This window comes from Triticum aestivum, chromosome 1B, assembly GCF_018294505.1.
Source record: "Triticum aestivum cultivar Chinese Spring chromosome 1B, IWGSC CS RefSeq v2.1, whole genome shotgun sequence".
Taxonomy (NCBI): domain Eukaryota; kingdom Viridiplantae; phylum Streptophyta; class Magnoliopsida; order Poales; family Poaceae; genus Triticum; species Triticum aestivum.
In genome coordinates this window covers 487,462,456-487,474,449 of record NC_057795.1, presented here as the reverse complement: position 1 = coordinate 487,474,449, position 11,994 = coordinate 487,462,456, and the positions used below count along the sequence as shown (strand labels likewise).

General features: G+C 45.9%; 1 protein-coding gene across 1 annotated transcript; it reads right to left on the bottom strand.

Moving 5' to 3' along the window:
* Positions 1-5,221: 5,221 nt before the first annotated feature.
* LOC123093081 (gibberellin 20 oxidase 2) lies at positions 5,222-10,510 on the bottom strand. Its single transcript, XM_044514982.1, has 3 exons — positions 9,768-10,510; positions 9,368-9,692; positions 5,222-5,733 (listed from the first exon to the last, which is right to left on the bottom strand). Exons 1-3 carry the CDS (start codon positions 10,373-10,375, stop codon positions 5,428-5,430), a joined length of 1,239 nt encoding a protein of 412 aa, XP_044370917.1. The 5' UTR covers positions 10,376-10,510; the 3' UTR covers positions 5,222-5,427.
* Positions 10,511-11,994: the final 1,484 nt, after the last annotated feature.

Below are 11,994 nucleotides of genomic sequence, written 5' to 3'. Positions count from 1 at the left end.
TTTCAAAAGCTTAGTCAAATACAATTATACATTACTTGGCCAAAAATTGCACTCTTCAAAGATGTGTAACTTTAGTAAAATGTCGATGCACATTTTCAAACAATATGAGTGACATGTGGGTATGTTTTCGCAAATCTATTTTGATTCTAGGGAGCACATGCTCCTGCGTGCCAAAAACGGATTTTACAAATGTAAATAAAAACTTGAAAAAATGGATGCATTCATTGTCATACCCAAATGGTACATGCAAATTTTGAGGGAAAAAATTATGCATTTTGACTTGTGCAAAAACCAAGTCGAACGCCAAATGTTACACTTACTATTTGTTTTTTCTCTGAAGAAGCATTGCTATTCCATATGCCACGATAATTGTCAAGCACACTTGCTGCATCAACATGAACGTCTACAAAAAAAATCAGAATTTCAAAAGATTATTTACTATTTATTTTGATTTTACTGTTTATTAGGGAGCATATGCTCCCTAGAGCCAAAAAACCACGTCTGTATGTTTTCTTATTATATTGTCATTTTAGAGAGAGTTCGAAAGCCATAAAGGAGGGACGGTTACAAGGAAAAAAATCATAGTGTCATTTTGTAGAGAACCCAAATAACATCATAAATCCCCAATATAATGTATGGGGCTAATGTCAAAAACTTTTGGCATTGGTCATTGCATTTGGAAATTATAGTGTCACCTTGTAAAATTACTCACTCGAGAATTGACCCAAAATTTCAAGATACGCGTGACATCCATAAGATAGGTATATTAAGTAATCTGACACAAAAGATAAAATTTAGAAAGTTACGTGGTGCCTGAATGGATGCTATAAAAATATGACACTTTTTTGAGCCACATACCGAACAATTGTTCCACATTAATTTTCATATATAATTAAGCATACGGAGGTTTATGTACATGCAAAAAGGAAAATCTAGAATTACAAAAGTTGTTATTAGCCAATTTTAGTTCTATGGACCACGATGAAATGTTTAGATCAAACAACTAGCCACAACGTCATAAATCTGAGCCCATCCTTTCCTGTAGAGAATCTACAAACTTGTTGTCGATCCTATGTTCGAGAAGGTAGAGATCTTGCTTGAGCAAGAATTGCCAAGAAGCTTCACTTTGGCTTCACTTCAAAAAAAAATCATTTCTCTGGCCCCAAATGTTTGTGCAACCAAAGATAATTATGTCCATGGCAATATTCTTTGCCGATATCTTATGAGCTTGAATGATTTCATCAAACATGGAGATTCTCATGGGAAGGATACTTGCCCAATAGTCTTGAGAAAAGGGCTAGTCGTAGAATAAATGCATAGTTGTTTCTTCAGATTTCTCATTGTAAAACACACAGTCATAACAACCAAGATGCATGGATTTCTTCTTCAAGAGGGTTACGTCTGCTACCACATTTTTCTGAAGCCATTTAAGCAAGACATGAGCTTCTACATGTGCTTTTAAGCAAGTGTACATCTTAATGGATGAATATCATGATGGGGAACATAGTAATTTCAAAAAAAATTCCTATGCACACGCAAGATCATGGTGATGCATAGCAACGAGAGGAGGAGTGTATCTTCATACCCTTGAAGATCGCTAAGCAGAAGCGTTTATCAACGCGGTTGATGTAGTCGTACGTCTTCACGATCCGACCGATCCAAGTACCGAACGCACGGCACCTCCGAGTTCTGCACACGTTCAGCTCGATGACGTCCTCGCCTTCTCGATCCAGTAAGACGGGCGAAGTAGTAGATGAGTTCCGGCAGCACGACGGTGTGGTGACGGTGTTGGTGAAGAACAATCTACGTAGGGCTTCGCCTAAGCACCACGGAAACTATGACGGAGGATAAACTAGAGGGGACGGGGTTGCCGGCATACGGCTTGGTGTTTCTTGATGTGTCTTTGGTGCTAGCCTTGCCCCTTTATTTATATGTTGAGCCTTGGGGCCGAAACTTGGAGTAAAAGCCTCCACAAAGTCGGTTTCACCCGAAAGGCAAGAGTCCTTCTCGGACTCCAGGGCCACACACCAGGGTTCCCAGCGTCTGGACCCAGACGCCAGGGACCCTGGCGTCTGGCCCCTGGACTCCGCAAAACTTCCTTTTGCGCTTTTCAAAAACCTCGTGGGCTTTCCCCTTTGGCCCAAATAACGTGTTCTCGTACCCAAACATTTCGGGAAACATCCGGAACCCCTTCCGGTGAATTCCGGAACCCTTCCGGAGACCAAACAACATTATCCCATATATTAAACTTCATCTCCGGACCATTCCAGAGTTCCTCGTCATGTCTGTGATCTCATTCGGGACTCCGAACAATATTTGGTTACCAACATACATAACTCATATAATACTATATCGTCAACGAACGTTAAGCGTGCGGACCCTACGGTTCGAGAACTATGTAGACATGACCGAGACATCTCTCTGGTCAATAACCAATAGCGGAACCTGGATGCCCATATTGGCTCCTACATATTGTACGAAGATCTTTATCGGTCAAACCGCATAACAACATATGATGTTCCCTTTGTCATCGGTATGTTACTTGCCCGAGATTCGATCGTCGGTATCTCAATACCTAGTTCAATCTCGTTACCGGCAAGTCTCTTTACTCGTTACGTAATGCATCATCCCGTAATTAACTCATTAGCTATATTGCTTGCAAGGCTTATAGTGATGTGCATTACCGAGAGGGCCCAGAGATACCTCTCCGACAATCGGAGTGACAAATCCTAATCTCGAAATACGTCAACTCAACAAGTACCTTTGGAGACACCTGTAGAGCACCTTTATAATCACCCAGTTACGTTGTGACGTTTGGTAGCACACAAAGTGTTCCTCCGGTAAGTGGGAGTTACATAATCTCATAGTCATAGGAACATGTATAAGTCATGAAGAAAGCAATAGCAACATACTAAACGGTCAAGTGCTAAGCTAACAGAATGGGTCAAGTCAATCACATCATTCTCCTAATGATGTGATCCCGTTAATCAAATGACAACTCATGTCTATGGTTAGGAAACTTAACCATCTTCGATTCACGAGCTAGTCAAGTAGAGGCATACTAGTGACACTATGTTTGTCTATGTATTCACACATGTATTATGTTTTCGGGTAATACAATTCTAGCATGAATAATAAACATTTATCATGAAATAAGGAAATAAATAATAACTTTATTATTGCCTCTAGGGCATATTTCCTTCATATCAATTATTCTTTCCCTGATAGATCCATTTATCTTGTACTTGTGGCCGAAAGTGTTGTGTCTCAACTCTTGAAGTTCATTGCATTGTGTGAAAGCTTAAGCAGAAAGTGGTCTCTGAAAGTGCATAGTCAAATCTTACGAATTTACAAAGGAGGAAAAGGCTTGTCTGTCATTAATAGCAAAAGAGTGCAACTCCGATTTTTTTGGATCAGTCGTTGATGTAGCCAGGAGTCAAACCAGAGGGATCTTACGAATCCACCGACTTGATCCTTATAATCTATCTCTGGGAGGGATCATTTGAGTACTACCTTCTCAAATTAGATTGCACCAAGATGAAAACATGGCACTAAATTCGCCTGTTGGAGAATATTTATGAAAAAAAAACCATTTCCGTAATATAAACATATCCTGTTTTGTATTTATCAAGCCAGGTTCCAGGATGCTCTTCCAAGACATAAATCGACGGGGTTCACTAAATTTAGGGAAGTGACAACCCTAAAAAATGGCATTTTGTTATGGTGCGTTACCATAGATTGTTTATCATTGTGTTAGTGTGACATAGTCTCCTTATAATTGAGTGCGTAGACAGGTGTGATGAAATATATTGTCCGCCTCTCCCTATCAGTCCGAACTTTTGGAGCAACTGGCTGGAGCATGAATTCAATTTGATATCCAATCCAAGAGGTCTTGAGTTCTAACGCAGTATTAAATAAAAAGATTTTGCGGTCTAAATCGATCTGACGTCTAAGAACTAAATAAGACTAGATGTGAGGAAGGGGGGTGGGGAGTGAAATATATTGCCCGCCTCTCACCATCAGTTCGAACTTTTGGCGCAACTGTCTGGAGCATGAGTTCAATAAAGGGGGTTCGTTGCACAAACCCTTCCAGTGAAGCTTTATCCAACAACTTATAAGTTTTTTTTGATAGGGTAAAGATTTCATTTGTCAGATAATAGCAATGTCATTTACAATCAAAGAAGAAATAAAATCAGGCGGGTCATCTTCCCAAACAGAAGAATTCTTTGGCGTATATGCTTTTTTTGCGAGGAAAGGAGTATTCTTCGGCATATATATGCTTGTTTAGCCAAAGCATGTGCTACAGTGTTTGCTTCTCGGTTGCATAAGAAAAATTTGACCTGTCTGAAGTCACAAGAGAGTCGAGCGCATTCAACAATCATTGCTGATTGGGAACACTATTCCAGAATTCACCTGATTAATCAGTTAACGGGCCAGTTAATCACTACTCATAGCATGGCCGAATCGAATAACACCTATTCATCGTGTTAACTTGCCAGGCCGATTAATTGGCTAGTTAGACCGATTAATCAGTTGTCAGGCCGATTAATCCCCGCTGGCCCATTAACAGGTGGGCAAACATTGCCCACATTTTTGGCCCGTAACACCTTCCAGCCCCATCCTTCTTTTTAATAGCTAGGATTAATAATTTTAGCTCCTCTCTTTGGTTTTCATATGTGTACGATAGCATATTTTGGTATACTACATAGTTGGGAGCATGAGAGTATGGTATAATACATAAAAAATCTAGATATATGTTGAAAAGTTCCTATTCAATCTACCGATTAATGGACGAACAATTAATCCAGTTAATAGGACGATTCACCGATTAATCGCTACTCCTAAAGTGACCGAGCAGCTACCAGTTAATGATTTCTTGAACATTGCTTGGGAACCATTGAATCTGTAAGGATCTTTTACTGCATCAATCACAAGTTCACTATCTGACTGAGCTTCTATCCTCGAGCATCCCACATGAGCTTTATCCAACAACTTCTAAGGAGTGGATTGGGTATTGGATTGTAAAGGAAATAAGAAATCTACATTGCATACAAGATCACGATGTAGGCTAAAGTTAATTACATGTACTGTACTAGATTAGCGCCTGCGTAAGGCGCGGCAACAAATATACATACTAATTACTCCCTCCGTTCCTAAATATTTGTCTTTTTAGATATTTCAACAAGTGACTACATACGGCGCAAAATGAGTGAATCTACACTTTAAAATATGTCTACATACATCCGTATGTTGAGTCCATTTGAAATGCCTAGAAAGACAAGTATTTGGGAACGGAGGGAGTAGTTACTAGCTCAAATATATGCCCCCGATGTATGTACATACAAGAAAAGAAACACAAGCCCAGAACAGACACAAGTCGTCGTCGTATACATAACAGCAGAGTTAGATAATCATCAATCACACACACTAGACAGTCCCTTGGGCCTGGGCCGGGCCGTGCGGCAAGGGCGCGGCGGAGAAGCTCGGCGGGTCAAGCCAGCGCGCGAAGGCGTCGAGCGTGCGAGAGTCGGCGCGGTAGTGGCGCTGCGTGAAGCGCATGAGCTCCGCCCAGGTGAAGTCCGGGTAGAGCCGCGGCGCCGGCGCCGGCGACGGCGGCGGGCGCACCACCCGGTCCTCCCGCGGGGAGAGGAAGTAGGCCAGCGAACGGCGCTCCTTCTCCCGGTGCACCACCGCGCGGTGGAGGCAGCTCTTGTACCGCCCGTTGGACAGCGCCTGCAAGCCATACATACAACAACCAATGCAAGTGAATCCGTGCTCGTTTGCTAGGCTAGCAAAAGAAAACCTCGGAAGAAGCAGAGAGCTCGACACGCGGGCTACTCGCCGCCGGGATGCCAACTCGACACGTTTTAAAGAGAAAGAAGAGAGGACGAGGCGCACGGACCGGTGCTGGCATGACAAGACGTGCGGATGAGTCGGTCGAGTGCTGTGCGCTCCGCTGCCGCGCGCACAAGCATAGACAGATAGGGGGGAGAGCAGGCAGGAGCTACGGACGGGCACTCGTCACGGCACACAAACTCCTTTGGCGTCACCCACCGCTACGGGGGACAGGCCCCGCCGGCCACCACGGCCTGCCTGCCTGCCTGCCAAGATAGGCAAGCGTCCAAAACGGCCAAAAGAGAAAGAACCGCGTATCCTTTTCCAGTCACTCGCTCTTGGTGGTTCAAAAGCTTGCTTGGAAACGATAACTACTTGCTGATCAAGCAAGTTGCGAGGAAAATCCATGCGAGGAAGAGCCCCGGAGTGTTCCTAAAACTGGACATCAGTCGCGCCTTCGACTCCTTGTCCTGGCCATTTTTGTTCGAGGTGCTGCGCGCTAAAGGTTTTGGAAGAATCTGGTTGAAGTGGGTGGCTAGTTTGCTGCAAACAGCGAGCACCAAAATTATGGTGAATGGGGTCCCTGGCAGAAGAATTTGGCACGCCAAAGGTTTAAGACAAGGAGATCCAGTCTCTCCTTTGTTGTTTGTCATTGCCATGGATATCCTGTCCGCGATCGTCACCAAAGCATCGCAAGAGGGAGTTCTCAGCGCTTACACGGGCATCTCTGCTATGCAGCGTTTGTCGGTTTATGCAGACGACGTTGCGCTATTCGTCAAACCCTCAGATGCAGATCTGCAATTTGTAAGGCATGCGTTGGAAATCTTTGGAGAAGCTTCGGGCCTTCGAGTGAACTACACTAAGTCTACCGCCATCCTCATCTCGGAGAACAATGATGATAGAGCGAGAGTTGAAGGTATCCTTCAGTGCACCATGTCCGAGTTCCCCTGCAAGTACCTTGGGGTACAACTTGCGCTCAAGCAGCTCACCAGGGCTCAATGGCAGCCACTTCTGGATCAGGTGAGGCACGTCGTCCCCGCCTGGCAGAGAGGCCTGATGCAGCGCTCGGGAAGATTGATCTTGGTCAAGTCTGTGCTCTCGGCGAGGCCGGTTCACCACTTACCGGTCATGGACGCCCCGGCCTGGGTGTTTGAGGATATAAATGGGTGGCTGCGCTCTTTCTTTTGGAAGGGCAAGGATCGGGTCTCCAGAGGGCATTGCTTAGTTGCATGGAATAACATTTGCAAGCCAACTGCCTTCGGAGGATTGGGCGTGAAGAATCTGAGCTTGCAGGCGATCGCGCTTAGAGTGCGCTGGGAGTGGCTTAGGCGGACTGACCCCCGCAGGCCTTGGCAAGGATTGCATCTGCTGGTGGACGACGAGGCCAGACAAGTGTTTGATAGTCTTGTAAAGATTGTAGTCGGGAAAGGTGACAGAGTATTGTTCTGGAGAGACAGATGGATTCATGGCTTCTCGGTCGGAGACATCGCCCCTCTCGTCTTGGAGGGCGTGGATACGAGGACCAGGAACTCCAGGACAGTGGCTCAGGCGATGCTGGGGGAGAGATGGACCAGCGACACCCATTCCCAATTCTCCTTCACGGGGTTGCTTCAGATGGTGCACCTGAGGCACGCGATTGCCACGGTTCAAAGAGACTTACAAAGCGAGGACGAATTCATATGGCCACACGATCCTTCAGGAGCTTATACCGCGAGATCCACGTATGCGCAACTCTGCCAGGGAGGAATCCGCTTCCCCATGGCACCGGCCATTTGGCGAAGTTGGGCCCCGCTTAAGTGCAAGATTTTTACCTGGCTCGCGGTGCAACACAGATTGTGGACCTCTGATAGGAGAGCTCGTCATGGTCTGCAAGATGAGCCTTCGGCTTGCTACATTTGCTTGCAAGAGGAAGATAACGTCGAGCACATGTTGGTGCAATGTCCATATGCGAGAGAAGTCTGGCACACATGTTTCGACACTTTGCAGGTTCAAGTCGGTATTCCGGACGGTCAGGAGACACTAGAGGAGTGGTGGCTCAAGACTAGGAGAGGATTCCATGGAAAAGTGAAGCGAGGCTTCGACTCGCTGGTCATTGGAGCGTTGTGGGCCATTTGGAAGCAAAGAAACGCGCACGTCTTCAACCGGCCGGAACAGGTGGTGGGCCCGAGAGAGCTCGCAATGGCGATTCTCGGCGACATTCGGGATTGGTCGAGCGCTAGGTTTGGTGTGGGTGGCATAGATAGATTCGTGAGGAGTTAGCTTTTGGTTGTTTTTCGGTGTGGGTGTGCTGGCGACTCATGTTCGCATTGTTCGTCGGTCTCTTGTATATACTTTGCTTCTTTCTATATAAATATGGTACGTCATTGGCGTACTCTCGAAAAAAAAAACCATGCACGCATCACTTACATATGCGTGTGCATGTGTAGGCAAGTCAAGACGTGCATGAATGCCTAATACTTCCCAGTAATAAAGCAGTGGCTTTGCTAAAACCTAGCCGTCTGAGATTTTCCAACTTCTTGTCGATTTCGAAAAGTGCCATTTCTGTTTACCCGAAAGTACAACTTGCCCTTCTCTATGAAAAGCGTAACCAAGTGAAAAAGTGCAACTTACACTTACTAAAATAAAAGGGAAGTTCTCCAACTGAGACTTAGACGGTACCTACATGTAATTGCTACGCGCGAAACATCTATGCTTCCATGTGAGCCTTCATGTAGGTGTTCTGTTTTTTTCTTGTGCTTGATTCTACCGCATCTTTTCCCAACTTCAAAATTCTAAAGTCGGTAATGATTTTTAATCTACTGTATTCTTTTATGAGAATGCCGCCACTCAGATTCGAACCAAGATGCTTTTGAGCACTGCTTCTTGGGAGCTGCATGTCTACCAATTTCACCATGACGACTAATTTCAAATAATGTGTAACTTATACCAGTGTCAAAAACTTTCTTATGTTATGGGACGGAGGGAGTAGCTATAATCTCACGAATCATCGTTCTACGTTCTTGCATCCTTGTAATTCAATTTCTTTCTTTCTTTCTTTCTTTCTTTTGTCTTTCTACTGGTAGTTGAAATATACAATCCAACACAAGAACATAGTAGAGACACACGATGCAGTTAAGAGTTAACTAGTTAAGGCAAGCGATGCAGTTGAAAGGCCGTTTGCTTCAGTCTTTATATATAGATAAACATGCACTTGTGTTAGCAAAAACGTTTGGTTTCTTCCCATCGTTCTCCTCCGGCCGACCTGTCGTTCTCGTCCTCTCACAACAATTCATGTTGCCGTGTGCTCAGGGTGTTTCTTTAGAGGCAATTGTGTCCTTACGTGTTGATCTGCTGTTGATCACTGTGGAGTGCGGAGAGAGCAACACTTTTACGCTCGTGCGACACTAGCAGGTGAAGCCGTCGAGCAACGGTTCTCTGGGATAACAAGGAATCTAGTCTAGAACAAATTTAAGCAAGCGACGGTGCGTACGTTCCTGTAGACATCATAGCAGCTATCCCATACCATGACCGGCAAACCGGGAAGAGTACGTACCATGAAGGTGTCGCCGATGTTTACCACGAGCTCGCCGGTCTTGGGCCGCACGAAGCGCCATGCGCCGTCGACGAGCACCTGGAGCCCGTCCACCTCGCCGTCCTGCAGCAGGATGGTGAGCGCCGACGGGTCGCAGTGCGGCCCTGTCCCCAGCGTCCGGTCCGGCTCCGGGCACCGCGGGTAGTAGTTGCACCTCATGATGGAGCTGCCGTCGGCGAAGAAGTCCCTGTAGTACCCTCTCCCTAGCCCCAGGCTCACCCCCAGCACCTCCATTATCGCCAGCGACGCGTCCTCCATCGCCTCACAGTACTCCTGGTACACCTCCCTGGGACCATGCGTACGTAACTTATTAGGTGTGTGCCAAAATCGGAAAGCAGAACAATTAAGTCGGTTTACTAACCCTAGGTGCTTGAAGTCGCCGCCTAGGGCGGAGGTGAAGTAGTCCACCACGACGTGGCTGTCGCCGCGGGCGCCGACGTCGTCGTGGTTGTGGCTGAAGGAGAGAGTCTCCTTCCAGGGAAGCTTGGCGGCGAAGCGGTCGGCGTGGGCGGAGGCGTACCCTTCCACGGTCCCCGGGGAGCGGCGGGCGCCCTGCTTAGTGGCGAGCGGCAGTCGGAAGAAGTCCGCCGCGCCGTCGAGCGCGGCGCGGGCCAGCGCAGGGTCCACGCCGTGTCCTGTCACCTGGAAGAAGCCGTGGCTCGCGCACGCCTCGGCGACCTGCGCCGCGGCACGGCCCATCCCGGCGGCGCTGTGCAGAGCTGCGCCTATGTCGACCACAGGCACGTCCAGCTCCAACATCGACGACGGCCGTGCGTCGGCGTTGGGCCAGACGAAGGGAGCCGGGATTTGTTTCTGCTGCCGCCAGAGGTCGAGGACGTCGGTGGCATTCTTGCTGTCTGTCGCGTTCGCGTCCCCGGGAACGTATGGGAGGTGAGGACTCCGAGCAACTTCCATGGCCGGAATCGGCATTGCTGCATTGGCTTCTAAAAAGTTCGACAGGTCCACCATGGCAAACACACTATGTGCTACTGGTGGGCGGGTTTGAAGGAAGCTTGAGGGCTATTTGTAACGAGAAGAGCCGGGCCCGTTTGATGCACGACAAAGTGGCAAGTCAAATTTAGCACAAGTGATATGTACAAACTCCACAAGAACCGCCCAATAATTCAGATCTTGGAATAGATCCTACGTACATATTTTAGGTACAAGTTTTGCTAAAGCATCTAGATGTGCTCTAAGTATTGCACATCGAGATTTTACGCTAAGATTCATGCAAGCATTTTCTTTTGTTTTTTCTATTTTCTTTCTAGTTTGATTGAGTCACTTAGATGTGTCTTAGACAGGCCCTTTTAGGTATGCCAAAATCATCCACATGTCATAATCTCATGCCCACGAACCAAGGTTAACTCAGATGGTGAGATTGTTAGGTTCCTTGGTGGATCCAACCAACCAGGATTCAAATCCTAGACTTGGCACTAATGATCGTATTTTTCTGAATTTATTTTAGGTCTCTCGGTCTCGGTCATGTGTGTTTAGTGAGAGGAGACGTACCTGTCAACTACGAAAACGTCTATGGCAACTTCATCAATCTAAAAACGATTTGTCGGTTCGGTCTATCGAAGATGCCCATAGAGATAGAATGTGTATGTGTGTATGTATAAGCGTATGCGTCTGTATTATGTTCATAACAAAATCCCATGCGTAATTCCAGTTTTATTGGATCGTTGCTCAGGCGATAGGCGATCTGACTTGCGATGTGAAACAATCGTGTGTGCGTATGACCTGTAAAACAACTATCCTGTATTTCAAATCAGAAGTCATCATAAGACCTCTGATTTTAGGGAGAAACCCAAATTAATCCCAGATCCCTTCTCATATGCACATGCATGCATTCACTAGATGACAAAAGTTGATGTCAACAAACATTTCACAAAATCAAATGTTTTATAGCTCAAGCCATTGGTTCGATTCATACTCATTTCTCACCAGTAAATCTGTCACGGCGAGATCTTTGAAACTAGATTCGATATTAATTGTTTTGGCCTTTTTTTGAAGTTATAAGGCTGCAGAGCGTATGTCACCAACTTGTCCACACAAAAGTTATTGAGCATTAAAACTGGACTTTTTTCCCACGCATTTTTCATAATTTTTGAGGTCGAAAGTTATCGCCTGGTACTATTAAGAGTTACCGATACAGTTCACATATTGTAATCAAAAAACATTACATTGGTTGTTAGACTACTCATGGATAATCATCGATTCTAAATTTGGACATCGCCGCAACCACCAATATAACCACATCACTATTATGTTGGTCACTGTGACATAACACAGTCGACAAATGTAGCAAGAGCAACTGGTAACTATAGCTGTCTCATGTTGTTAAACATCACATGACAGCTGAGTAACTACATAGTTGACATGTTGATAACTGGCATGGGCAACTGGTAATTATATTGGATTGTTATACCTTTGTTTCACGGCCATCACGGATGAAGAAGTCTCATTTTGGATTTCTTGGTATGTATGAGGTCCTCTGAGCAAAAGGTCATTTGGAGACACAAAGGAGCACGAGTGGGCTCGCCAATTTTTTGAAGGGGAGAGGGGGGTTCGATGGTGTATGATTTTTC

Coding starts and splice junctions, on each gene's coding strand:
- LOC123093081 (XM_044514982.1), bottom strand. CDS start 10,375: ATGGTGGACCTGTCGAACTTTTTAGAAGCCAATGCAGCAATGCCGATT. Junction 9,693..9,767: donor GGCGACTTCAAGCACCTAGG/GTTAGTAAACCG, acceptor GCATGGTCCCAG/GGAGGTGTACCAGGAGTACT. Junction 5,734..9,367: donor ACATCGGCGACACCTTCATG/GTACGTACTCTT, acceptor TATGGCTTGCAG/GCGCTGTCCAACGGGCGGTA.